The sequence below is a fragment of the Catharus ustulatus genome, chromosome 5 (genome assembly GCF_009819885.2).
Source record: "Catharus ustulatus isolate bCatUst1 chromosome 5, bCatUst1.pri.v2, whole genome shotgun sequence".
Taxonomy (NCBI): Eukaryota; Metazoa; Chordata; class Aves; order Passeriformes; family Turdidae; genus Catharus; species Catharus ustulatus.
Window position 1 is genome coordinate 31,684,003 of NC_046225.1, and position 25,894 is coordinate 31,709,896.

At 38.5% G+C, this 25,894-nt stretch overlaps 1 protein-coding gene across 2 annotated transcripts in view; it reads left to right on the forward strand.

Moving 5' to 3' along the window:
- Nucleotides 1–1,827: 1,827 nt before the first annotated feature.
- GLRB (glycine receptor beta) overlaps nt 1,828–25,894 on the forward strand; it is a 52,622-nt gene continuing 28,555 nt past the window's right edge. Inside the window, exons 1-5 of one of the 2 annotated variants that reach the window (XM_033059398.2) lie at nt 1,828–1,925; nt 3,341–3,494; nt 15,460–15,566; nt 18,115–18,182; nt 25,442–25,671. In XM_033059398.2, coding sequence (XP_032915289.1) covers nt 3,373–3,494; nt 15,460–15,566; nt 18,115–18,182; nt 25,442–25,671 — 527 coding nt within the window. In that variant the 5' untranslated portion in view covers nt 1,828–1,925; nt 3,341–3,372. Of the gene's footprint in view, nt 1,926–1,956; nt 2,045–3,340; nt 3,495–15,459; nt 15,567–18,114; nt 18,183–25,441; nt 25,672–25,894 lie in introns of those variants that run through there. The other variant, XM_033059396.2, reaches the window with a different exon arrangement.

Sequence of the window (25,894 nt, forward strand, 5' to 3'; positions counted from 1 at the left end):
TGGCCCAACTGCAGATGACTGTCGACGAGGACTTGCAGAGGATCGAGAAATCCATTACTTCCCTAAAGAAATCCCTTTCCTCACTCTCAGGGGTCGTCCTCCAAAACAGGCGAGGACTGGACCTTTTGTTTATGCAGCAAGGAGGCCTGTGCGCCGCCTTGAAAGAGGAATGTTGCTTTTATGTGGACCACACCGGAGTCGTTAGAGACTCCATGGCCGAGCTGAGATACCGACTAAACCAGAGAAAAATGGACAGAGAAGCTCAACGAGGCTGGTTTGAGTCAGGGTTCAACTGGTCCCCATGGCTCACCTCCCTAATTTCTACCCTAATAGGCCCACTCACCATAATCTTACTAACACTAACCTTCGGGCCTTGCATATTAAACAAATTGGTGCTATTCATTAAAAAGTGTTTAGAAGCGGTTAACATTATGTTTGTCGAACGCCGACAACTACTTTGAGGCGTTCCTGTTACTAACACACTTACAATTTTATATACTAATTTTACTAACCCATGAAATTTTGTAACGTCTACATTTTATAATTTTATACAATTTTTACTAATCATGAGGGAGGGGGGAAATGTGGAGAGTTAGGGATATGCGTGCGGAAGATATCGGGCTGTATGGTCAGTCAGGACACCCCCCCACTGCAGTCAGACCTTTGCCCCGTACCTGGCCGCACCTAGCCGGACGTAAGCAGAAGGAAGTGACACTAACTGCCCAAGCTATAAAAACCCTTGTGACCCCTCAATAAACGCCATTTGCTGTCCACCACGTTGGTGTCAGGAGCATTTGGACTGAGTGGCCCTGGGCTTGGGCCACCGTGCCGGGCCTGAACCAGGTCGCCACGCCTTGAGAAGGCAACATTATCCCAGGGAGCTGGGCTTACGCCCTGGTGCTACATCAGCTTGGACGTGGTTTGTTGCATCTGCAGTGTTGCCAAGGTAAGGTTGTGGGGAGTGGAAAGTGGGTTGGCAAGTTCTCCCTGCCACCCTGGTGTCCTGGGCTGTCTCCTGCCCCTTCCCCAGGCCTGGCACGGGACTGCTGGAAGAAAAACCAATCCCCACCTTTATGTATACCTCTTTTCAGTTGTCAAGAGCATTAAAGTCCTATATGAGCCTTCTTTTCTCCAGACTAAACATGCCCACCTCTCAGCTGCTCCTCATAGTACTTATTATCCAGATCCTCCACCAGCTTTGTTGCCCTTCTCTGGAGTCTCTACAGCACCCCAATGTCCTTCCTGTAGTGAGGGGCCCAAAACTCAACACAGGATTTGAGATGCAGCCTCACTAGAGCTGAGTACAGGGAGACAATCACTGCCCTGGTCCTGCTGGCCACATTATTGTTGATACAGGCCAGGATGCCACGGGCCTTCTTGGCCACCTGGGCACACACTGGCCCTGGCACACACATGTTCAGCTGGTTGTTGATCAGCTGCCCCAGAATCCTTTGGGTAGCTTTGCAGTCACTCTCCAGCCTGTAGCCTTGCATGGGGTTGTTGTGACCCAAGGGCAGGATGCCGCACTTGGCCTTGTTGAACCTCATATGATTGGCCTTGGCCCGTTGATCCACCATTCCACCAATTTGTGCAAGACTGAATTCTCTCTTCCTCTCATTCTACTCAGTCCCTCTCCGCTAATATGCTCTTGCTCCTGCCAACTCAATTAGGTATATCTCAACATCAAACGCATTCCCCTTCCGCCAGAGACCAGAGGGTGATTCGATCCACCACTCCCTTCTTCACCTCCCACCGCCTGGCCGGTGCCCCGTGTCCAGCGGCGGGAGGGCCAGGGGGTCCGAGGGGGTCAGCCCCTCTGCCCCTCCCGGCGCGCAGCGCCCGTGTGTGGGCGGGCTCCGGGACGTGCTCGCTGGGGAGCGCCGCGGCGCCGCACATGCTCACTGGCCGCGGAGGCACCGCCGGAGGTAGGGACTCTCTCCGCCGCCGGGGGAGCCGCGCTGTCGCTGCGGCCGGGCCGCGGCATGGCCCGCCCGCTCCCAGGCCGCCGCCGCCGCTGAGCGCGGGGGGATCGCAGCGTCCGGCGGTGAGCGCGGGGCGCGGGCGGCGCGGCCGTGGTGGTGGCGGGGCCGTGTGCGGGCGGGGCCCGCGCTCCCGGTGGGGCGGGCAGCGGATCGAGGATCCGGCCCTAGAGCCCCATTCCGCCGGGGGGCACGGCCGAGCCCCGTCAGCAGCTCGGCCAGCGCCGGTGGGGCGGCGGCGGGCGGCAGTGGGGCACGGCCCAGGGATGCTGCCGGGGCTTCGAGGGGAGCCCCGTTCGTCTCGTCCTCTCGCTCCCCGCGGAGCGCCGGCAGCGCTCGGCAGCGCGGAGGCCGCTCCCTTCCCGGTGCTGGGGCCGGTGGCGGCAGGGCCAGATCCGCGACCTTTGTCGGCCGGGCCAGGGGAGAGTGGTGATGCTGCGGCTCCCGGAGGAGAACTGAAACATCCCGCTGCCTCCCGGAGGTGGGGGAAAAGAGAGAGAGGCACATCTCTTTATAAACAGAGCGGGGAGAGACCTCAAATAAATAAAGTGGAAAATACAGCAGGTTCTGAGGCATCTGCGAGATTTCTGTTGGCCCAAGGAAATCCTTGAGAATTATCTGTGGGGTGGCAAACAAATGGAAAATGCCTTAGGTGCCGCCGTGCTGTGGCCAGGGGCAGGTGGGGCAGCCTCTGGCCAAACACAAACTCATCACCTGGCCTTTGGGGTACGTGCTTTTGCACCAGAGAAGTTTAAATATTAAACTGAGCACGATGCAATAAAGCATAGTATTGCAGTTTGTGTTTAGTCATCTTTGCAAGGCCCTGTCAGTGCCGGCTCTGCAGTGGAAATGCTTCACAGTTGTGAAGCAGTGAACAGTTGTGTTTCAATTCTGTACATAAACTTATATTTATAACCTCTTCTCATAACAGCATTGAAATTATTGCAATTTTATCTGTCCAAGGTCACAGAGGGCTTTCAGTTCTTTGCCTTGGTGCATGACTGGTTGACATTGTATTTATCGCAGTTGATACATTTCTCGTGAGGAACCCTGTTTCCAGGATTCTGAATATTTTCAGTTAGGCAGTCTTTGAGGGACATCACATTTCTTAAACACACTGACCCAAACCTACATTTAAATTTGTTCCTCACTGTCAACTGTTCCTCAGCTTTGGGAAGCTACTTGACTCTCTGGAAATTGTCTAAGTCAGTTTCATGAAATGTGAACAGGTTGTCTCTCCCAGGACAATGAAGAACAACAAAAAACCCATCTGCCCCCATGAAACTTTTATTTGCTTTTTGCAGGTGTTTCCTTTTGCCATATCCAACCCTACTAACATAAATGGCTTTCTTTTACCACAGTCTGAAGATTTCTCTGAAGCATAATCTTCAAGATGAAGTTCTTACTAGCGATTTTATGTTTCATCTCATTCTCCTTATGGGTTGAAGAAGTCTATTCCAAAGAGAAGTCTTCAAAGAAAGGAAAAGGGAAAAAGAAGCAGTATCTATGTCCATCGTATGTTCCTGCTTTCTTTTATGCTTTTGTATGCTTTTGATGGTGATCCTGCTCTGTTTTTAACAGTGGAAATTATGTGGCAATTGAAGTAGAAGGTGATGCTTTCTGCTGAAAGGATGGGGTCTGTGGTGGGAATGGGTTTGACTAGCATCATAATTATGTTCATTCTGCAGCAAGTCTTCTATTTTAGTGCAGGGGAAAATCTAAACCACAGTAGTTGTTCCTTTCCTTGTTTTGGATTTTAACCCAGTGCCTTGCTTTATTTATGAGGACACAGTGGCATGGTCCCATAGTGCTGTGCTGTTCAGCATCATGTTGCAGGTGTACTGGGGAAAGCAGGGAGGGTGCAAAACTGTCATGCTGAAATTCAGCTTCTGGTTAACTAGTTCTGTAAGAGAAGGCTTGTCCCACACATACTCTTACTGCATATTGAATAGAACTAAGGTCTTAAGCATCTTTCATCAATCATGTACAGTTCTATAACTTTTTTGGAGGTGGATATATTGACTGTTGCTATAAAGTATACCCTTATAGAATAGTCTTCCTGTAAAAATACAGAAATTATAATCTGTGATTGCCCAGTTGAATAGGGGATGTGTTCTGGACAGCTATGATTACTTGATGTTAAAAGTACTCCCTCTTTCTAATGCCTACCACACTTTAGGTTGTGATCCATAGGACAATATTTTATTTGTGAGTGTTGTTTTTATAATTTTCTTGGCCAGCCTTACTCGTTTTTTCATGTTACATTGTAAATATCTGAGGAAAAGATTGATGGACTACGATAAGTTGCCAGTAAGTGTAGAAAATCACTATGACTGAAATAATAAAATTGTTTAGATAAATTTAAAACTTATTTCTTCTTTGACCATAAAAGAAGAGGTGCAGAATGGTAGTCTGGCTATGTAACATTAATCAACTTTTTGCAAAGAAAAAACAAAGTAAAAGTGGAATAAACAGACAGAAGCATTGTACAAGTATGACTTTTTAAAGTGTCCACTCTTTTCAAATATTGGTAGTGATGTTTATTTGTAACCCCAAATTTTGTAATGTTTCTACATATGGTGCGTGTTTTCCTTCCCTTTTTTTAATATAAAACCTAAAAAATTATATTTTTCATTAGATTTGAATACATTAAGATGTGTCTCAAATGTGATAATGACTCATCTGAAATGACCCCTACCCATTCTTTCCCTTTTAATAGTTAAGTTGAGTTCTGGATGAGGCTTTTTGTCTGAACTACTCTGAAAGTTTATAGCAAGGAGAGAAATGTCAGGGCTCCCAGGACATCAGAACAGAAACCTTGGAAAGTGTCAGGCAGTTAGGAACTGAATACAGGTTTTCTATGATCTTATTTAAATAGCCAGCATTTCCCCCTGTTCTTGACTTAGTAGAATTCAAAACAGCAATGTCATTTTATCTTTGTAAATGAGTGGATTTTTCTTGTTTGATTTTATTTTAAGCCCCGTATTTCTTGGTACCATTAAATATTATGCCACCAATACACTTGACAAAACATTGAATACATGCTATCATTTTCAAAGTGATACTTTTCCTGTTGATACTGTCTGCAAAAATACTGGTGGAATCCAGTAATCCAGTACTTGATCTATTGTGCAGTGTTGCCAGCAAGATTTACTGTAGCAATGAGTCCTGTTCGATCTCCTGAATAATGACCAAGTTGTCTATATCTTACTTGGCTGAAGTCCACAGCTTGAGAGACAACCACTTGTAATAGTGGGGTTGCTGTTTCTGTGGCTGGCATACAGAAGACCTGTCATGTGAATGACCAGTGAAAATTAACTCTGTCTGGCAGAGAAATTGCCCAATGCTCTCTTAACTCAGGCTACTGATGGCATACTTCCAGTCATCAGCATTTTTTAAATGATCTTTCACAAAACTTCTTGATTTCATGTCACTCTGTGTTACAGAAGAGGTTGCCTATAAGTAATAACTTTTTCTTTCTGAAAAAAGCAAACAATCTTTCCTCAGAATCAAACCAAAATACAATGCAGTGGACAAAATCAAGAGACACTATAAGGGTTGATTAAACTACTTAAGGAAGTGTCTAAATAAAAAAATTCCTAGTAATGCATGAAGAAATATTGTAGAAGAATGCATTCTATTTTTTTTTATTAAATAGGATTTTGCGTTATTTATAAAATTGAGTGTTACAAATTCCTAATGTAATGTACATTTATAAGTTAAACTCTTAATCCACCTTTAATTTGCATTGGTTACTGGTCCAATAAAATTTAAACCTTAATTGTAACAAATTATTGCCTTTTATTTCCTTGCAACTTGTGAAAAGCTTGATTTTACTTCTTCAAGAGAACAAAAACCTGAATTGGTAGTTGTATATGGAACAGTCTTCTCTTGCAGACTTTATAATGAAATTCAAATCTATGCAAATCATTATTCAGGACAAACTTCTATTGAGTTTCATATTACTGCCTGAGTTCCTTAATTTGATATTAAGAAATGGGTGGTTTGGAACTTCAGCATGAGTTTGTTTGGATAAAAATTAAGCATACTTGAATTTTTCCTTTTATGTCTCTTCAGAATACAAGCCTTTCGCCAAATGTGCCCCTCTGGCATGAAATTAACTTCTATTAGGGTAAGATGAAAACAAGCTGATTAGAAACCCCATAAAAGTTCATTATTGTCTCATAAGCAGGTATTTACTTCCTTAAATTAGGAAAATTCTATTTTGTATCTTAGAGCAAACCCTTGTACTTCTCCGTGCATTGTGTGACAGTGGCTTGATTTGCCATCTTATTTTCATTTATTCTTGAAACTGTTTTTCCCAGGTTTTTATTGAAGGGTTTCTTGAAGCTGATGCTTAATCATTTGGTTCTTACTTTGATTTAATGCTTTCTCAGAACAAATGTAAGATTTACACGTCTTACATTTAGATACTTTTACTTACTACTCCAGGCTTTCCAGATGAAACACAGAGTAATTATACTTCTGTCTGTTTCCTGAATCTTTGTTGATTAATAAAAAGTTGACATAATTTATTTTGGGCCTAAAATGTTGTAACAGAGAGTTTTGCACCATAAATCTGAGAAATTGGCTTCCACAAATATGTAGTGCAATGAAATACAAAGCTTTCATAACAAAACTTTTGCCTTTTTTTTCCATGGAAAATGTTAAAAAAATATTTGGCCCACCCTTTCAAGTCACTTGATCTCTTTGCTGCTCACAGACTGCCCATACTTGCATGACATTTGTTGCTTAGTTCTTATTACCTTCTTTGTAATTCCTCATAATACCTTGCTTCTCTTAAGCATGTGGGGCAGTTATCTGTGACTTACAGCACTGTTGAAAATTGTTTTTGTTTTGTTATACCATAATAAATACTTTGGTTATTTTGTAATGTTTGAGCTGCTGCTGCTATTCCTACAATCCTTAGCAACCTAGAAGGTCTCTACTCAAAATTACTCACAAGATCTCTAGACAATTGAAGTTAAAAGGAAAGGGAAGTTTGGTTATTGCAGTGTTGAGAAGGAATAGAGGAGTAAGAGTGTCACATAGCAGCTGACAAAGCCAGTAATGACTGTAGTCATTGTCACAGCTATCCCTATTAATTATAGTTTTAGGATGACTCAGCTGTTCACTTGCACAGCATTCACTTCTGAAGATCTCTCAGCATCCTTAATGCCACAGCAATGCCGAGAGCAAAACCTCAGTGCTAAATGTCATCCTTTAGCAAGACTGTGCTTTGAAAATAGCATCCCTCTTCACCTTTATGCATTTGTCCACATGGAGATTTATATCCTTGTAGATGATTTACTAAATACTGTATAATATCTATAGAGACCTTTTTTACCCACAAAGTAGGAGTACAAATCATATTTGGCTTGTATTCAATAAAGCGTATCAGCTACTTCAGAAACTGCAAAATGGCCCTCTAAGCCCTCCAGAAAACATGGCTTGTGCCATCTGCCTGGGTAGAAGCTTAGAAAGGTCACAGATGCAAAGGTTCAATAAACAGCTTCTTTTGAAAAACAACAACAAAAGACAGTTGAAACTAGGGAAAAACAGCTTTGATATGTTTAAAGCATAGAGTTATATGAAACTCTGTCCTAAAATTTCTCTTGGCTACCTTTAAGCTTCTGACATGCTCTTCCTATTAAGACTAAAGCAGGAGTTCAAAATATATTTTATGCCTTGGGTCCTCTCCACTTCTTCATGAACTAGAACTTTTTCTCTCAAGTGTTTGGGTGTACAATGCCTCTATCTGTAGTAGGTGATCAACCCCAAAATGTAAATGGTGGGAAAGCGGCATCATCATCACTTCGTTCCCCTCATCTAGAAGACACTGTTGATAGTCTGTGAACATTTTCTTTTGTAGGTGTGGTGGAAGTGTTGATACAGTTTGTGGGAGGAGGTGGAATGAAGTTGAAAGGGAAGCCTGAATTTAGTTGTGGAGGAAGATATATCTGACAGTCACTTCAGTGATAAGTACTTTGCAGAGCCCAGGTCTTGTTCCTATAAAAATTCTTCTGCCCTGTAGTAACAGCAGTTGGTCAATGCTTTTGTTTTTCTGTATCATGTAACTCTCATGGAAAGCTGTGATCCCAGACAGATAGGGCCACATTCCAGAAGGTTTGCGAATTTGTTTTCAAAGTGGTTAAGTGTGGTGAGCAGTAAAAGATAAAGCTATATGAGCAAAACCTAAGCTACCTTGTACAACCTTAATTAAGCGTGATAGACTGGTTCTCATTCAGTAACTTTTCCTCTTAGTGAGCAGCATTTGTTCCGTGCTCAACACCAGAATGATGAGACACTATAATTGTGTGGAAAAGTTACAGACTTTGTATTTCGTATACAACTTCCAGACTGGGAAAAAACTTGTATTTGTGTGTTACATTGCACCACCTTACCTAAGACCAAAGAAAACCATAGGTCTAAATTCTATTGTCAAGACAAATTGCATAGACTGTATCTCAACTTATGGTTTCCTCTTACGTTGCCACTTACACCACCATACAGATGGTTATATTTTACCAGCGTCCTTCTATTGTCTCCATACTTACAGCATTTGGAAAAAAAAAAAGCTGTGGTACGGAACTAATGTAGATGAATTACTTCAAAAACTTTGCTTAAACATTTGGATGCTTATCATGTTTTACATCTGTGTGTTATATCAACACATAACAGGATACCTGTCATGTACAAGGGTCACAGGTAGTGACTTCAGTGGGCTGCAGAGATGCCTAAGGTAGGAGCAACCAAGCTAACTTTAGCAAAAAGACTACATTGCTGAGAGCAGTCCTAGTTCAGACTGGGTGAAATACCATGCTAACCTGGTTCTGTTGGTTTGGGGGCTGTTGGATCTGTGGCGGGCAGATGAACCAACTTGCTTTTCTCAAGTTTAGTGAATAGTAAGGCACTTCAGATTCCCATATAACCACTCCTTAAGACGTCTAACCCTGGGAATGTTTAATATGAAATCAAAGCTGGATTTGGGTGGTTTCTGCTACACAAGGACTGAAGTAGTGACACTAACAGCTACATAGTGAAGTAGTAGTGACACTACGTAACTGCAGGAAGGTTGTCTACCTGTCCACATTAGCAGACTATTGTCTTTGGTCTATCTACAACATGAGATGAAAGACGAGCTGTTTCACCCCCTCAACTCACAGTTCACAATTCAGGGTGCCTAATCTGGGTTTCTGTTTCAAAATTAGCTATGAAGGAACCTTTCTCTTTTTTCACCACACTGCATTACCTCCAAATTTGGGTACTGAAGCTACATATCTCATTTTAGGTGTTTGGCTGTCAGCTGCATTCGTCAAGACATGTAAATGGTGACTCAGAGTTCCATTGTTTTAATGTAATTAATGATACCACTTTTCATTGGTGTAATTGTAATTACAGTAATTTCATGACTATAAGGCGCACCATTTTGACTAAAATTTTGGTCCGAAGCCGGAAGTGCGCCTTATAGTCCGGTGCGCCTTATATAATGTACAAAGTTGCGAAATTTGCCAACCCAGAAGTGTGAGCTGGGAGAGCCGTGGGGGGAGCCGGCGGTGCCGTGGCGCCATCGAGCAGTTCGGGCTCCCGGCATCGCGGTGCGGCACAGGTACCTGGCACCACGGTGCAGCACGGGCGCCCAGCACTGCCGTGCAGCAGAGTTGCCCAGCAACGCGGGACGGAATGGGCTTCCGGTATCCCAGTGTGGCTCAGGCTTCTGGCATCCTGGCACAGCACGGACGCCCAGCACTGCGGCGCAGGCACCTGGCACCGTTGCTCAGCAGAGTTGCCCGGCAGCGTGGGGAAGAACGGGCTTCCGGCTTCCCGGCGCAGCTTGGGCGCCTGGCACAGTGGTGGGACATGGGTGCCCGGCACTGCCGTGTGGCTCGGGTGCCTGGCACCAGCGGCAGCCCCAAACGGCACCGAGCCCACCCAACCCCAAACCAAGCCAGTAAACCCCGCGATCGCGCAATTCCATTACTATTTCGTTACTTTGTTGCACACGGCGTGGATCCTCACTGCAAAAAAAAGTGCACCTTATAGTCCAGTGTGCCTTATATAATGTACAAAGTTGCAAAATTTGCCGACTCCCGGAGGTGCGCCTTATAATCCAGTGCACCTTGTAGTCGTGAAATTACTGTAATCTTCTTGGGAATAGACATGTCACTTTACACAGTTTGAAAAGGTAGCTATTAAACATACTAGAGATCAGAGAGATCACTCAGAAGAGTTATATAGTATGTCATTGATACGTATTAATTCGTTTTTATGCTTAGAGATATTGCACTCGAAAAATCAAATACCTGCAGATCAGAACACTGATAGTTTATAAGTTTAAGTACTGTAAACTGTACTTAAAATATGTGATGGGATAATAGATATTATGTTTCCCAAAACTTATTTTTACCTTTCTCGCATGTACACAGCCATGTTATATGACTAAAATGTCAGTGTCTATCATGTCAATTAAATAGACTGCACTGAAGTCTGTGGTTTCAGAATCATATAGGAAATTTTTCTGGCGATAACAGTGTAAGTTGGAATACATATTTTCATCTGTCAGTAATCTAGAACTATGAAAAAGTTTTCTGTTTGTGTAGAATATTGTTTATGTATAGCACTGCATGTGGAAAGGACTCCTTTTAACTTCAGCGAGCTCTGAGAATAAATGTCATGGTGACTTATAGAGATATAATGTCTTCTGTCGCATTTGCCTAACACAAATGTAAAGCTATAAAAATTTCAAACTAAGTGTAACGCATGCTTTCTTTTGTCATGCATATCTAGTTATCTAAAATTCTGCATTTGATTAGTGAATTGTGAAAATAATTACCTGTTGCCATCAACTTAAAATGTTGATCATGGTTTTCAAAGGCAGTGATAATATGTATAGAGCTTCAATGGAAGAGGAGATGAACACCTCACTGCATATCCAGTGAAATACAGTATGTAAAGCAATTCTTTGATTCTTCAGTGATGCCAAATATAACCTCCAAAAGACCAGGCATTTCACACGGGGATGTTATAGCAAAAGACTAACTGTAATTTTTTTTCTTTGGATTGTGAGGACACTGTTTGTAGAAGTGCAGATACTTCTGTGTATACAGGAATACTGGTAATTTTCCCTTTTATTTATTCAGAGAAAGAAAAATCGCTTTGGGTTTGGGTATTTTGTATGTTGGTTGTATGGGATTTTTTTAATTGTTACTTGGGTAAAATTTTTATTTGGGGAAGTTCTAGCTTTACAATTACTTGCTTTTAAATTTTCTTCATAACAAGTGTGAGGCTTCTGTTGCCTTATCCTTTGGTATTCACTATATCTTGCTTAGAATTTGTCAATTACTGTGAAGAGTGCTGCATTGCTGTTTCTCAATGCTTTCCATCAGCTCAATGTGCATTTAACATAGGTTGAAATAAATGCATTAAAATTAAAATGCATGCTGCACTGGTGGAAATCATTGGAAAAACTTACCAGCTTTTTACAAGTGCGACAATTGTTGGCTGAATAAGAAAAAAAAACGGTGAGTAACTTCTCAGTTGGTGTGAGTGTTGTTATGTGGGACTCAACCTTCATCATACTGAAGATTCTTCTACAAAGACTGATCTCAGTTCAAATCATTTTTTTCTTATGTAATACATGAATATGCCTATCATGAATTAATTCCATAATGGCCAATTGAGCAGGGGTGGTTGTTGCTCTAGGTAAATGTCTCTTGTTAATAGTCCCAGCCTCTTTATTCAATCACCTAACACATCCCATTAAATGTCTCATTAAGTCTTTTTGCTCATCTGTCACTCCGAAAGTGTCATTGATTTCTTAACTCACCCCAAAAAACACATCTGATGTATTGATTTGCAAGTGGAATTTAGGCATTTTGGTCAACAAGGCTCTCAGGAGGAAATCCAGTCATTTTGATGAAGTTTCCTTGTGTGCTCTTCAGTGATGGTAGTTTAATGACAGCATGCTATAAAAGAACCACAGTGAAAATATGACTGATACTCAGCAGAGCTTTTTTTCTCCAGTAGCTATTTCAACCATTTCATTCAAAGTGACCTTTAGAAGTAGCAATTACTGAATATCAGTGCTTCTCCTCCTAACTCAAACCAGCCAATGTCACTGTATTTCATTTGGTTCTTAGATAAGCAACGACAAATGTGTTTATACACTTATATAGGTTGAAAACACAACCCAATAACTTGCGACATATGTGATTGTGGTGTTCTTTACCAGCAAGCTATGCTGCCATTTTGCTTCCCATTACTGTCTTCCCAATGCAATATATCTCCTTTTCTCAGTTTTTGGATGGCTTTTGAACAAACAACCTGAACAGATATTTGTATTAATATACTTCTGCAGTGCAGCTCAGATCTCACAACATGACCACTTTATTCCTCTTACTCAAATAGACAAATAAACCTGTCAACTGTATTTGGCTTTCTTCTTCTGTTTGTCGCCCATTCATTTAATTTCTCAAACTTTTTCCGCTTTTCCTCATTGCTTTTTATGAGCATTTGTATTCCATTTATGTGTCCATGTTATCCTATGTGGTTCAGATTACTGTTTTCACTATTTAATGAATATGTTTGTATCACCCATGACAAAAATAAAAAACATTATTTAAGTTTGTTCATTAGTTTCTGCTTGGATTTGTTTTCATATTTCATTATATTGGACATACATAATTTAGAAAGAAATCTTATTGTCAGTATTAAGAAGATTCTTTTATAAATTTAGTTTTTGTAGAGATCTGATGTAGATGTTTTTCATGTTAATATGTGTGACTTGCAAGGAGTCAGTGCCATGAACCTTTCTGTGTCAGATAAAACACAGCATACAGAGTGTTTACCTGCCTTTTTTTAATAGCTAAATTAACATTTTTTTCTGAATTGCTCTTTCTAGAGAATCAAAAATAATCTTAACCTTTTGTTTTCCTTTTGTCCAACTAGTGCTAACAGGAAAAAAAGCATACAAAGCTGGTTTAGGATATTTCTGTAGCAACCTCTTCATTGGTAAAGGTCATCACTGAAAACCGAACACATCTCAAAATTACAGAAATGGAATAGAATAGAATAGAATAGAATAGAATAGAATAGAATAGAATAGAATAGAATAGAATAGAATAGAATAGAATAGAATAGAATAGAACATTTCAGCTGTAAGGGACCTACATTGATCATCTAGTCCAGCTGCCTGGCCAGATGAGGAAATAAATTATTTTTTTTGTATCATGATCCAATTCTAAGTAAAATAGAAAAACTTATAAAGTCAAACCTGGGACGATTGTTTAAAAGTGAATTTGACAGTCACTAAGAAAGGAGTTAGAACACATAGTCCTTTTTTAATTGTTTTATTATTAAATTACCAGAGGCTTATTGTATACAGAAATACAGTTCTGTAGACAAACCAGGAAGTTAACTTATGTTGCTAAAAATAAACGCTTCCTTGTTTTATTAAAAGACCAATTATCTCTGGAGAAATTCTGCTGGAGCAATTAGTTCATCTAATAGGTTGATACAGATCACAGATGTTTTAGTGTGTTTACTGCAAGATGTGGGTGAGTAATTATATATTGCAGTGACTTAATGCTGCTCCACAATTCTTTTTTCTACCTGTATGTTTTAGTTTAAGCTGTCGTCCTGGATACATGTTTCTTGGTAGGTACCTCTCTGTCTGGTCTTTGGAATGCATACTTATCCTGCTGATTAATGTTGAGTAGTCCAAAACTTCAAGGAGGATTTAGTACCATTTTATTGCCATATTTTTTTCCTCATTTATAACATCAAGCAAATACAAGAAAATAGCTAAGCAGATAGGCAGCTTTAGATTTCAGAAATACTCTGAATACAACAGAGAAAACTGAAATCTGATTCTTTTTTTTCCTGAACGCTAAAATGCTCAAAGGGTATCAAAGAGACTATGATATAATAAGATGCAGGTATGTTGTCATAAGTGGTTGACATGTTTTTATAAACAGGGAACTCCTTCATAGTTTTATTTATAACTGTTTAACTGTTAAATGTTAACTGAGGAGATAAAATCTCTTTGGGAAGGCCTAGTGAATGTTACCAAGTCAGCAAATCTGATTCCCTTTTCCCTTAAAGTTTGAGTTAAACTGCCTGTTTTCAAAGGTGATGTTATCAATAACAGCTCTTCAAGGGCTAGGATCTGGTCTCATCTCCAGTTTTCAATCAAATACTGATGTTATGCTACGCTGACATTTATTAATTAAATAATTTCCCAGTAATTAATAAGGAAAAAACTGAACAAGAACTACCATAATTGGACATTTTAAAATCAGGAGGTTTAATACATTAATGATTTTTTTTTTAAACTCATCAAAAGACTTCTGTAGACTTAATGTTTTCTTCAACATGGGTTTGAATAAGGCAGAAATCCCAGAGGACATGAAGGGAACTTAAGGATGAGAAGAAAAAAAGCAATGAACTGAGATGTTATATAGAATAACCTGTAGGTCTGTCAAACTGACATTGGTATGGGAGAAAATTATGAAAAAAGCAATTACAGGGTAAAGAAGACAACAGCAGCTGATGCTGTTTATGGAAAACATTTAGGGACTAAACTTGATCATTTTCTAAAATACATTCATACATTAGTTTGCAAGAGGTAATAATGTTGATGCACATGACTTATACATCTGTAGGGTGCTTGTCTTAACTTTACGTGGCATCCTAGTTACTGAATTAAAATAACAGAAAGACAGCAAAGTGGTCATAAAAAGGATGGAAAAGTGATTATGAGACAGAACTCCAAACTGGAAACAGTTCACTGAATAGGTTCTGGAAACATGCAAATTAACCTACATACCATTATGAGCGTGCTTGGAGTTTAAAATATCTGGGGAGAGCACTGATGCACTTGTATTGCTTTTTATTACAATAATGACAAGATAATGAAGATATTTAAATTCCCCCTGAAAAATCAGAGAGTCCAAGACCTTGTCGTCTGTAGCAAAACTTTTATTAGCACTTGACAATGAGATTATGCAATCCTCCAGCTCTGGGTGGAGTAGCTGGTGCTGGCATGCGAGAGCAGGAGACTGACAAAAGCCTCTGCATGCTTTTGGCACCTACAAGGTGGCTGTCAGTTTACTACGGATTCCTAATCTGACAGTTACTAAGAATAGTTCAGGTGGCTGCTTTCTACTGATTAAGAAATCATGTCCCTCTACATTTTTTTGTTAGGAGGGAAGGGAACAATTAGTGAATTGAGTTTATTTACTTCTGAGTTTACAGTTAAGAGTATGTCGGAGAGCATTTCTGTTTATGACACAAGTAATTTCTTGAAAAGTACTGAAAGTTCTAAATGAAAAAAAAGACTATAACTGTATAGTATGGCACCTGAAAATAATGAGCATTTCTTTGCTTGTGAAATGGCATTTATGGCATTACTTTGAAATCACTTCAGTTTAAGCATGCAGTTGTATCTGTCTTGATAGTAACTAATGCACTTTTTTTACAGGCAGCAATCAGCGGAAGACCTTGCAAGAGTACCTGCTAATTCTACCAGCAATATCTTGAATAGACTATTGCTCAGCTATGATCCCAGGATAAGGCCTAATTTCAAAGGTTTGCCCGATATTTCAGCTTTTTTTTAATCTTTGTATTTTAACTTTTACTCTTTTCACACAAAGAAAAAATACGCAGTGATAATACTCACGAGCTAAATTTCTATTGTTGCTTTCTTTTTTAAATGGAAGCTTCTCTAGATAGTGAGAAACTGCAGAAAATATTTATCCTTTTTAGCTGAAAGATAATATGTTAGGATTTCATTATCATAATAATGAAATGTGTTGTATGTGATGATTTATTACTATTGGACTTATTTTATAAAATATTTTTAAATGTAGAAATATAATTTATAGAATAAGTTTTTAAGATATCTTTTTATCCCTACATTTTAGTTACCATTTTGCAGTGTTTTAAACCACCAGATTTCTCTGTAGACATCTTTTAAAATGACTATAAAAAGTTTGGGTCAGCAGTATCACTATTAGCAAACAATTACTAAAACCTTTAAAGATATTTTAGTTATAAAGGTTACACCCTTTGGGAATTCATATAGGCAATAAATTGAAACACATTTTCTGCCATTAAAACACCTTCCTGGTAGTCAGATGTTGCAGGATTCTTTTGTGTAGGCATGTTTGATTCCTTACATGTGCAGAAAAAGTTAGAATACATATTCTCTGCAAAACCTCTAAGAATTCAAGCAAGTTAGGCTGTAAATTAGACTTTCCAGAAATTAGATTATTTACCTTCTTAAAAAAGACGTAGACAATTTTATTACATATAGGCAATGCAGTTTACATAAAACAGCTCTTTCATTTTAAAGCTCCCCATATAATTATATGAGCATTAAGAGCTATTTTAACATGTATATCACTACTATGAAAAATTTTGAAGTCTTAAATGTTTATTGTGCTTTTGAAGAGGCTATTTTCAGTTCTATTTAAGAGTTTAATAAACATATTAAACTCAGTTCTCAGCAAGTGTACTGCTTCTTTCTTACTCTCTGTAGAACCATATTTATATATTTCCAGCACTGAGTCTTGTCACAAAGAATAAATGTCTAGCCTCTTCTCTACCTGTTCTTCAGCATAATCAGCTTGTAGTCACAAAGCATGTTGTAGATTTCTTTATATTTTTGATAATCCTTCTGGCAGTCTGGTAAGAATCAAGACAGAGGGGAAAGGGAGGACATGTAATGTTAACTCAGAGGGATGTGGAAGAAAAAGAACATTTTCTGACAAGTGGCTTTCCCATGTTAAAATGTTCCTCTCACATGAGTGATTTTCTTGGTTGGCACTTCCTATTCAAATCTGGAAGAGAGAGTACACTCTTCACTACTAGTGATGTGATGGGTGCTCTGCCACATGCATCAGGCATTAAAAGAAGTATTGTGCTTATGGCATAACCAAAAGCATTAGAGTTAAGTAGTCTAATTAAAAAACCAAACCAAATAAATTGGTTTAATTGAAAAACTGAAATTTTATCGTCATAAATTTCTGGTGATCAAGAGAATGAGTTTGAATTTATGCATTAAATGTACATAAATTTTATGCAGGCAAACATGCTATTGGAAGAGGCATTATTATTTTGTACTGTATATGCTTAGTCTGTCAAAACAGTATTCATGTATTCTTATATCTCTTTTGTTGATGAAAGTAGGAAGAAACCCACTGAGTATTTGTAACAGTGTAATTGAGATCAGATACTTGCAACTAGCGGACATCCTGACACTCACACCATAGAGATACTAAATAAAAGTAGTGAGGCATAATTAGTTCTCTCAACTATCAGGCCACTTTTCCTTGCTCTGTGATAGCTCTCTGTTAATACCAGATTAAATGACTGCCAATCAATTCCCACAGGGTGACAGAGGGCAGATGTAGCAGCTATCATACCATCCCTCTTCAAATTCCTGAATCATGGCTATGGAAAAGAGAAAAAAATCCAGGCCCTCTTAATATCTTCATGACTGCTGACTTCTAGAAATTTTTTCTTGGCTAATTGGTAACCACTGTAAAATTGAACCATTTTCCAACTCTTTCATACAAGGCTAGATAGATGTATGCAATAATTTTTTACCTACCTATATTCATACTTTACAGGCAGGTAAAGGCTTATGTATTTCACTTGTACTAAGAAGTATCCTCTTAAAGCATAAGGAAATATCTCATCATAAATCATAAACAGGTAGTTTGGGGTGATAGATTGGTGTCATAACACCTTGACAGTTAAAAGGGTCTGCTGGTAGAGATGTGAATTGACTCTATCTGTTATGCTGTTATTATGCTGTTATGCAATAATACATAATACTGACTTACTCATTCTGAGATAATAGAAAATCATGGGATTCAAACATTGGTAATTTAGATATATGATCAGTGGCATTCTGTAAGATTAGCTGTCTGGACTAAGGATTTTTATTTTTTTCTTATCACTAGGTTAAAAAGAGGTTTAGTGATTCCTATTGACTTTGAAAACTGTATATATACTAACTTAAAAAGATAAAGTTACATTGTGACATTTGAGATACCAGTATAAAGCTTTAAATGAAGGATAATGTATGTTTACTGATTGTGTAACTCACTAGAATTCTTTTTTTTTAAAGGAATTCCAGTCGATGTTGCAGTTAACATCTTCATTAACAGCTTTGGGTCAATTCAAGAGACAACTATGGTAAGAGTGAGATTAAATTCATGTAGTATACATGGAGATTTTCTTGCTAAATTAAACTTCAAACTGAGTGAGGATTATGAACTATAAAATAGAAATAATTGTTGTGGTTTCAGATATTGAGAATTCAGTTAATGGGGTTAGTGATTGACTGACTGTGCTTTATGCCATAGACCTAAACCTATTAATGTATTTCACTCTATATGTGTCCACAGATTATTGTAGCTTTAGAATCTGATTTGCATGAAAGGAAATCCATGGTTTCTAAGATGTAAGAGATAGACTTATTTCCATGAGTTTTTAAGTTCATTGGAAGAACCCATTTGGTAGTACGAGTTAAAGATCTTCCTGAAAGTTATTACATAGGTTGCTTAGTGGGCTATTAAAAAAATCCCAAACCACTACAACTGTATATGAGAGAAGAACAGACATGCGTCAAGATGAAACATATAGGTTCTTTTTTTAACGTGGATCTGAAGATGGAAATAAATTGTGGAGGAACAGAAGAAGCAGTAGTAAAGGAATAGACTATCAATGACTATAGTCTTACTGCTGTGTTTTTACTGCATGGGAAAGAGAAACTGGGGAGTGAAGTTTATAAAAATGTGTTTCTAGTTCAGCCAGAAAATTTTAACATGTCAATAACAGGATGAAATAATCCTCGTTGCAATTTTGACTTCTTTTGTTTCTTTGGGAAATAAAATCAATTTCAAAATATGGGTTGCTTCAGCAAAGACCTTTCTGGTATTTTCGGACATGCCCATCTTTTTTGTCATGGTGTTTCCAATAAACACTATCAAAAATATCGCCAAAAATGTATTTAGTTATTGAAGATGTTCTGACGTGGTTAAGTTTTCCTTCTTTGTAAAAAAATGGAGTGCACCATGTCGTGCCAGTTCATGGAAAGCCACAGCCAAGACAAGCGCTCCCACAAGTGGGAGTTCTGAGTCATTCCCTGATTGCTTTGGTGACCTGCTGCATCTAAAGGATTGAGGCAGCTCCCAGAATCAAGTTGCTTTTTTTAATACTGTGACTAAAGCAGCATTCTGACTCATAATGGCGGAGAAGTAATAAACCACAATACCACTAATAAGAAATGAAACATATTTTTTTGTTGTTGGAAGTAAGTGTCCACTTAAAATTCAGAACCTACTTACATGTTACCCTAATGAAACTTCAATAGGACTGCAGAGCCACTCCAAGTTGAACATAAATGATGGCTAGAACAGTTTTCAACAGCTTGGCCACAAATTTCTGTTTCTTTAGCTAGTAGAGATTTATGTTTGATTGCAAATGGTAGTAAGACAATTAAAGGCATTAGTGGGAACTGATATTAAAACAAACAAAAAAAAAAAGTAAGTTTGCCCAAAAGGCCACAAGATTTATTTCTGAAAACAAAAAGAGGACTCAAATTTAAAGAGGATCAAGGAGGAAGAGCAGGAAAGTAGGACTGAGATAAGCATCTTAAAATATCAAGTATATTAGACCAAACAGTCCTTTCAAGTTTCTGAAATAATTGCATCCTTTAAAAACTGACTTTTAAAGAGGCTTTTTTACATTTCACCCAGATTCAGATAGTAATAAAACATGATAACATGATTGTGAGAGACTTGCTTCTCCCAAACCACTTCAAAAAAAAAAAAAAAAAGGTCTCTACAGCCTCTAGGTATGCCTGTCTGTGCCTTCCTGGTATGGTTACATACAAATTTACTAGGATGTATCATGCTAGAGTATAAGTCATGCTCTCCCCCATAATTCAGAACTTCAGCCACCATCCTTACTTTGTTTTATGCTTTTATTTAGATTTCTATGTATAGCTGATCACCATGATAGCTAAGCATATTTATGTGAAATTTGGATTTCTTCTTGATTCTTAATGTAATATAGGAAGCACTGACAAAATTAACAGTCAATCTGTTCTTCCATGTATTACTTAGTAAAGTCTTCCTCCTGCAATGGGCACTAGATAATCAGGAGTCACTACTCTCTTGGGGATAGGTTTCTACTTCTCTTCAAATGATCCAGGTAATATACCAGACAGTAGAACAGGAAAAAACTTGTACTTCCAGAATCATAGGAAAAATATTTCCTAGAGGTGAGGCACCAAGTCTGTGAAGAAGCAGAGTGGTCTCTTGTGTTCAGAAAAGGAGACATTTGCAGAAGTACCAGCACTGCTGAAAAGGCTCTTTAGTGTTGGAGAAGGGAGTGACTGGCTACATCTCTACTGTCTCTGGCATTGGTGAGAATCATGAGGAGTATTGATTTATAGACTGTCTCTAAAATTACCAGAAGCTGCTAAATTGGTCGGAGTGATATCAAAATTGGTGAAAAAATATATTTCTAAGTATTTCAGTCAATGAATTGTTGTGAAGAGGTTTTGCTCTCTAGCCACTGCTGGCTGTAGTAATTGAACTCATAAATTTTTGCAAAATCTGTGTGGGGGTAAAGCCATGCTAAAGCAATGATTCCTTCTTATGTGTGATGGAAGAATGGGGAAGAGTAACAATGGGTACCAGATTACTGGCAGAGAGGTCATGCTAGAAGACCCAACAAACAAATGTGTAGAGTGCCAGTGAGAAAATACCTTGCTTACTGTCCTTCTGGTCCTGTTATATTCTTAGATCTACAGTTGGCTCATCCTCAACAAAGAGTTGAGATTAGCTCCTTCTGAGGTAGAGTCCACTTAGATTTAAGGAAGGAGGGAATTTCTTTATAGAAAAGCATCAACATGTTTGAAGTTACTTTGTTTTAAAGCGAGTACCCATTTTATGGGTCCTATGCCCAGAATCCTGTCTCGCTTTAATCAAGCCCTTGTGAAGAATCTGAAGGACAAATGTTTGCTCTGTGTCTATAAAGGATAGTGTTCATGTTGTGTTGTTTAATACTGAAGAGAATTTCAGCACCTCCACACACTTACCAGGCAAGTCTTCTGGAAAAAACTAAGCAAAAGAACTAGTGAACTACAGAGAGAATCAGAATTTGTACAGATAAAAAGGAGAAGAGCTTATGCCAGACCTGCTTCCTTCCGGTAATCACCCTTTATCTTGAATCCTGTAACTGGTTTCCTTCTATATTGTTAGATCACTTGTCAAGGATCCCATGTTAACTCTGCTGCTGAGTTTGCTCATGTCTTTTCAGACTGCAGATTCGTGGTATAATATGGTAATTCTGTCACATTTAGAAATTGTTTTAAACTGGAGGACCAGTCAAGGATTCCTAGGGATAGAGAGTTTCTGATATATTATAAGGCTATAATATTTTTTTCTGTGATGATGATCTGACTTTCTGTCTATAGAATCTGTTTTTGCTTGCAGTGTGACCTTTCTTCACTGACTCAAACGACAAAACACCATTTCTTCCTTCTCCTTTAAAATCTTTCAGAAGGTGTTTTTAATATTCATGACTACAAAAAACATTCAGCTTCCTTGCTTTAGTCTTAAAAATGACATTTTCTACTTCATTAAAAGGAAACACTATTATCTTGCCTTTCTTTGTGTGAGTGCAGTTTTTGTAGTCTTTCACAATCTATGTGCTCTATTTTGCAGAGAGATATATAGGCTATGCTTGGTTTCTGGCCTGAGGTGTTTTTCTGGCCACATGCCCACTATTTAGTAGACTTATGAAATATTTCCTAGAATGCATCCCAACCTCCCTGAAAACAATTTGCCTTCTGTTGGAGTTGCATGGGAAAGCAAATACCTCTAAGTTTCTTTCTACCTGACAGGTCCTCCTAGCTCTGATGCTGTTCCATCCTCTTCCCTTAGTTTCAGGCTTCTTAGTTGCTATTTGACTCTCTTTTACTATAAAATGTCGATCACTCTGCAAATTAAAAAAAAAATTTGTAAAATGTACACTGGGAAGACCATGTGCTCCATGCAGATTGCTTCTTCAGCCCCTGTTCAACTTAACTGTAATACATTTACTGAATCTTAAAATTCATTGTGCAAATTTGAGAGGACTGGTTACAGACTTCTTTCAATATAAATTTATACTGGATCATAGCCTTTACTGCTGCTAGATACTGTAAGGGTACATGCTCTTCTAAGAAGCAGCTGTGTTGCACATGGTTGTCTGGCTAGCCAGTTTGTATTGTGACATCTCTTTGCTTCCTTCTACAATTCCTGTATTGCCTCAAGTATGTGGTGGCCTTCCTCTCCAAGTATCCCTGTCAACATCTCTACTTTGGGACTGAATCTCCCCATTTTAGATGAAAGGGAATTTTCTTTCTCTGAGTTAAACAGGAATAGACTCAAGATCTTAAGATGTTGAAACATCTGATTTTTTGGTGCTTAAGTTCATTTGTAATAGAGCAAGGAAGGAAATAAAATAACATCCACCTGATCTTACTTCCAGTTCTTATTTTGCCAGTGCATTCTGCTTTTCAGTGATGTAAGCATCTTCTTCTGAATGGGTAAACTGAAGGCATATGTTGGACAGTGCTTATCATTGCGTATGGCTTTGAGAAGGCATCTTATTTTGTTTAAAATTAGGGTAATGCAGTTGTTTATGGGAAAATTGAATTCAGTGTAACCAGTATTGTAATGCTTGTGAGCATGAATGATATGCAGTATTTATCTCATATAGTTTAGAGTAATTTTTTTTTTACTGAGAGAACAGGTGCATATGGAATGTGAACTTCAGCAAGAAACAAGCAAAGGAAATTTTCAATTATATACATATAATTGAAAAGATGCTTTTTGAGATAATGATCTGAATTCCTTCCAATTATGAAGCTTCTCTATTAAAGCCTTCCAGTACAAATTCACTTCATATTAACCATTATTTTTTGCTTCTTCTTTACTTTGGCCTTTGTATAAATAAGGGTCAGGCTTATAATCAGGTGCGGCTTATATATGGACAAAGAACAAAAAGTTGCTGCTTTAGTTTGGAGGACAGGTGTCTGCTGAGAAAGACAGGAACTTCTCTTTGAAATGAAGAATGTAAACCCCCTCCCTCCAAATTATTATAATTTTGAAATCAAGGGGCTTTCAGGCAAAGATATGGGAATTAGGAATAACAGTTCTTTTCTAGGGAAATTCAAATAGAAATACAGTACTACAAAGAAACAAACTCCAAACCCTGACAAAGTCAGAGTACAACCTGACACCCCGTCAGGCAGGGTGTTAGTAGCAGTCCCATTAAATGGTGGCTGCATCCTCCTGCAGTGACAGATGTGATTCAGTTGAGCAGTGCTCCTGTACAAGGTGCAGTTTCCCTCTAAAGGTCCAGTGGTGATGTGGAGAAATCCGGTTTTCCTCTGGAGTCCATTGGAGAAAGGGGCTCCCTTAGTGTCCCAAAACCTCTGTTTTTATTTTGGTAAGAAATGTTGGGCTCTTCCCCCTGGCTGGAGCAACTTCCAATGGGATGAAGTAATTTTATCAGTCCCACAGTGGGACTCAATGGGCCATTAGCAGAAAATAACTCGCTAGAGGAAGGATGGGTTGTGAAAAGATAAAGAACAATGCCCTTCCTGGTTTCAATGGATGGCCCATTAGCAGAATATCTCCCATGGAGATAAGGATCACTGCCCCCACCTCAACAGATGGTGATAGAATAGATACCTTTTATCCCACTCTGTATTGTAACGTGCAGCTTATAATCAGGTGCGGCTTATGTATGGACAAAGAATGAAAAGTTGTCGACACCCGGAGATGCGGCTTATACTCAGGTGCGGCTTATAATCATGAAATTACTGTACTTAGTTTTGCTGCTTTGGTTTTCCTTACAATGCAGTAAGGAAAAATATTACACAATACAGTGTAATAAAAAAATAATTGGGCTAATTTGACTGGTGGATTGACATGGGAAAGTGGGTGCTGTATTTAAATATGCAGAGCAAAACAACAGAATATATTACTCTGCATGAGATATTAGCCAAGTGGACTCCTTCTCGTTGAAGTTAGCATGACTGCCTCAAGATGGCACCTGCTTTGGACTGTAAATGTTGTAAGTACAATAGAAGATAATTCAGTTGTATCAACAAAAAATATGTAAGTCATTGACACGTAGAATAAAAAACTTTATAAAATTACTTTGTATGCAGAATCCATTGACAAACCAAAAATATGTCATTAACCTTCACTCATGCATTTCTAGTGTTTTGCTATAATTGTAGAGCAATGGCAGTGTTTTCATTGCCATGAAAGACACAGTCCTTATCTCAAGAGGCTTTGTACCTAAAAGGCAATTATGAAAAAGCTGTAGAAGGCAACTAGGAAGACTGGAGATTGAAATAATCTTACATACAGAATTTTCATTTATTTGTTTGGGTTTGTTTAACTTTTTTTCAACAATAACTTTATTCTTTCTCTGTATATGATCTACCTAGTTTACATATATATCAAAAAGAGGCACTGACTTAAATGTAAATGTAAAAAGCAAAAAGACTTAAGACTGAAAAATCATAGCTGACATTTTAGGGCACATTCTTCCTTCAGATGCTCACAGCTTTCATTAAGGACAGAACATGTGCAGAGTATCATTTTGCCCTCAGACACATGCTACTCCAGTTCCCAAAAGCAAAATTATGTTCTCATTGAGCATGGCTTTACTACTGTCCGTCCTTCAGCCAGGCCTACTGATTTCAGAAGGCGATTTCCTCTGTAAAGCCTTGATTTTTCTCTTTGAGACTGATTCTGTTTCTCCTTTCACACCTGCTACCTCAGTACTTAACATTGCAAACTGGCATGAGTTTTTCTATTACCAAGATAGTCCCAGATCACTGATAGAAGGTCTGAGGCTGTATTCTGCGTGTGTAGTATAAAATATATTACCTACATGGTCTGTTTTCTGGTTTTATAGTGTGATATTTTGCCATCAGTGTGTCACTTAACCAAATGGAGAGTAAACTGGAACTGGCACTCACAGGATATTCTGATAGAAATGAAATCATGCCTGCTGCCTGCAGTCATTTAGTGTAGTCAAGCCATGGCCTTTCTCTGCCCTGCTGCATGCTTTTCTCTATGCCTGAGTAACAGGAGGCTGTTACTGAGGGGATGCAAAAATGACTCTGGAGTGACAATTTGATCCTTTGTTTAAGGAAAGTTACTATATTCAAAACCATGAGTTAGATGTAATGTGTTTGTAGTAAAGTCTGCTAAACATAACACTTCGTAATGTAGTTTGAAAAGTGATTACTGTCTTTGTGATAGAAAAATCAGGGCATCATTTTTTTCTCTACTGAGTCTGATTGGTTTTATTTCTGTGCGCGGTTTTTGCTAGACTTTTGAGTAATCTAATTTTTTTGTTGTTGTTCCCATCAGGATTATAGAGTCAACATCTTTCTAAGACAGAAGTGGAATGACCCCAGACTCAAATTGCCCAATGACTGGAGAGGTTCAGATACACTAACAGTGGACCCAACTATGTTTAAGTGTCTTTGGAAGCCAGACTTATTTTTTGCAAATGAAAAAAATGCTAACTTCCATGATGTCACACAAGAAAATATCCTCCTTTTTATATTTCGGGATGGAGACGTCCTAGTCAGCATGAGGTATTTTATTCATATGTTTCCACTATATTTTCAAGTGATTTTATATGAAATATATATTCTGTATTAGCCTTAGTAATGTAATACAATTTATTACTAATATTTAAATTTATAACACAGTTTCTAAACAATGCTGCAATAAATTAAATATGTGTAAAGAAATCAGATGAAAATGTTTTAAAGCATGTCAGTTGATAGCACTGCAGGTATGAGAAATTTGAAGTGT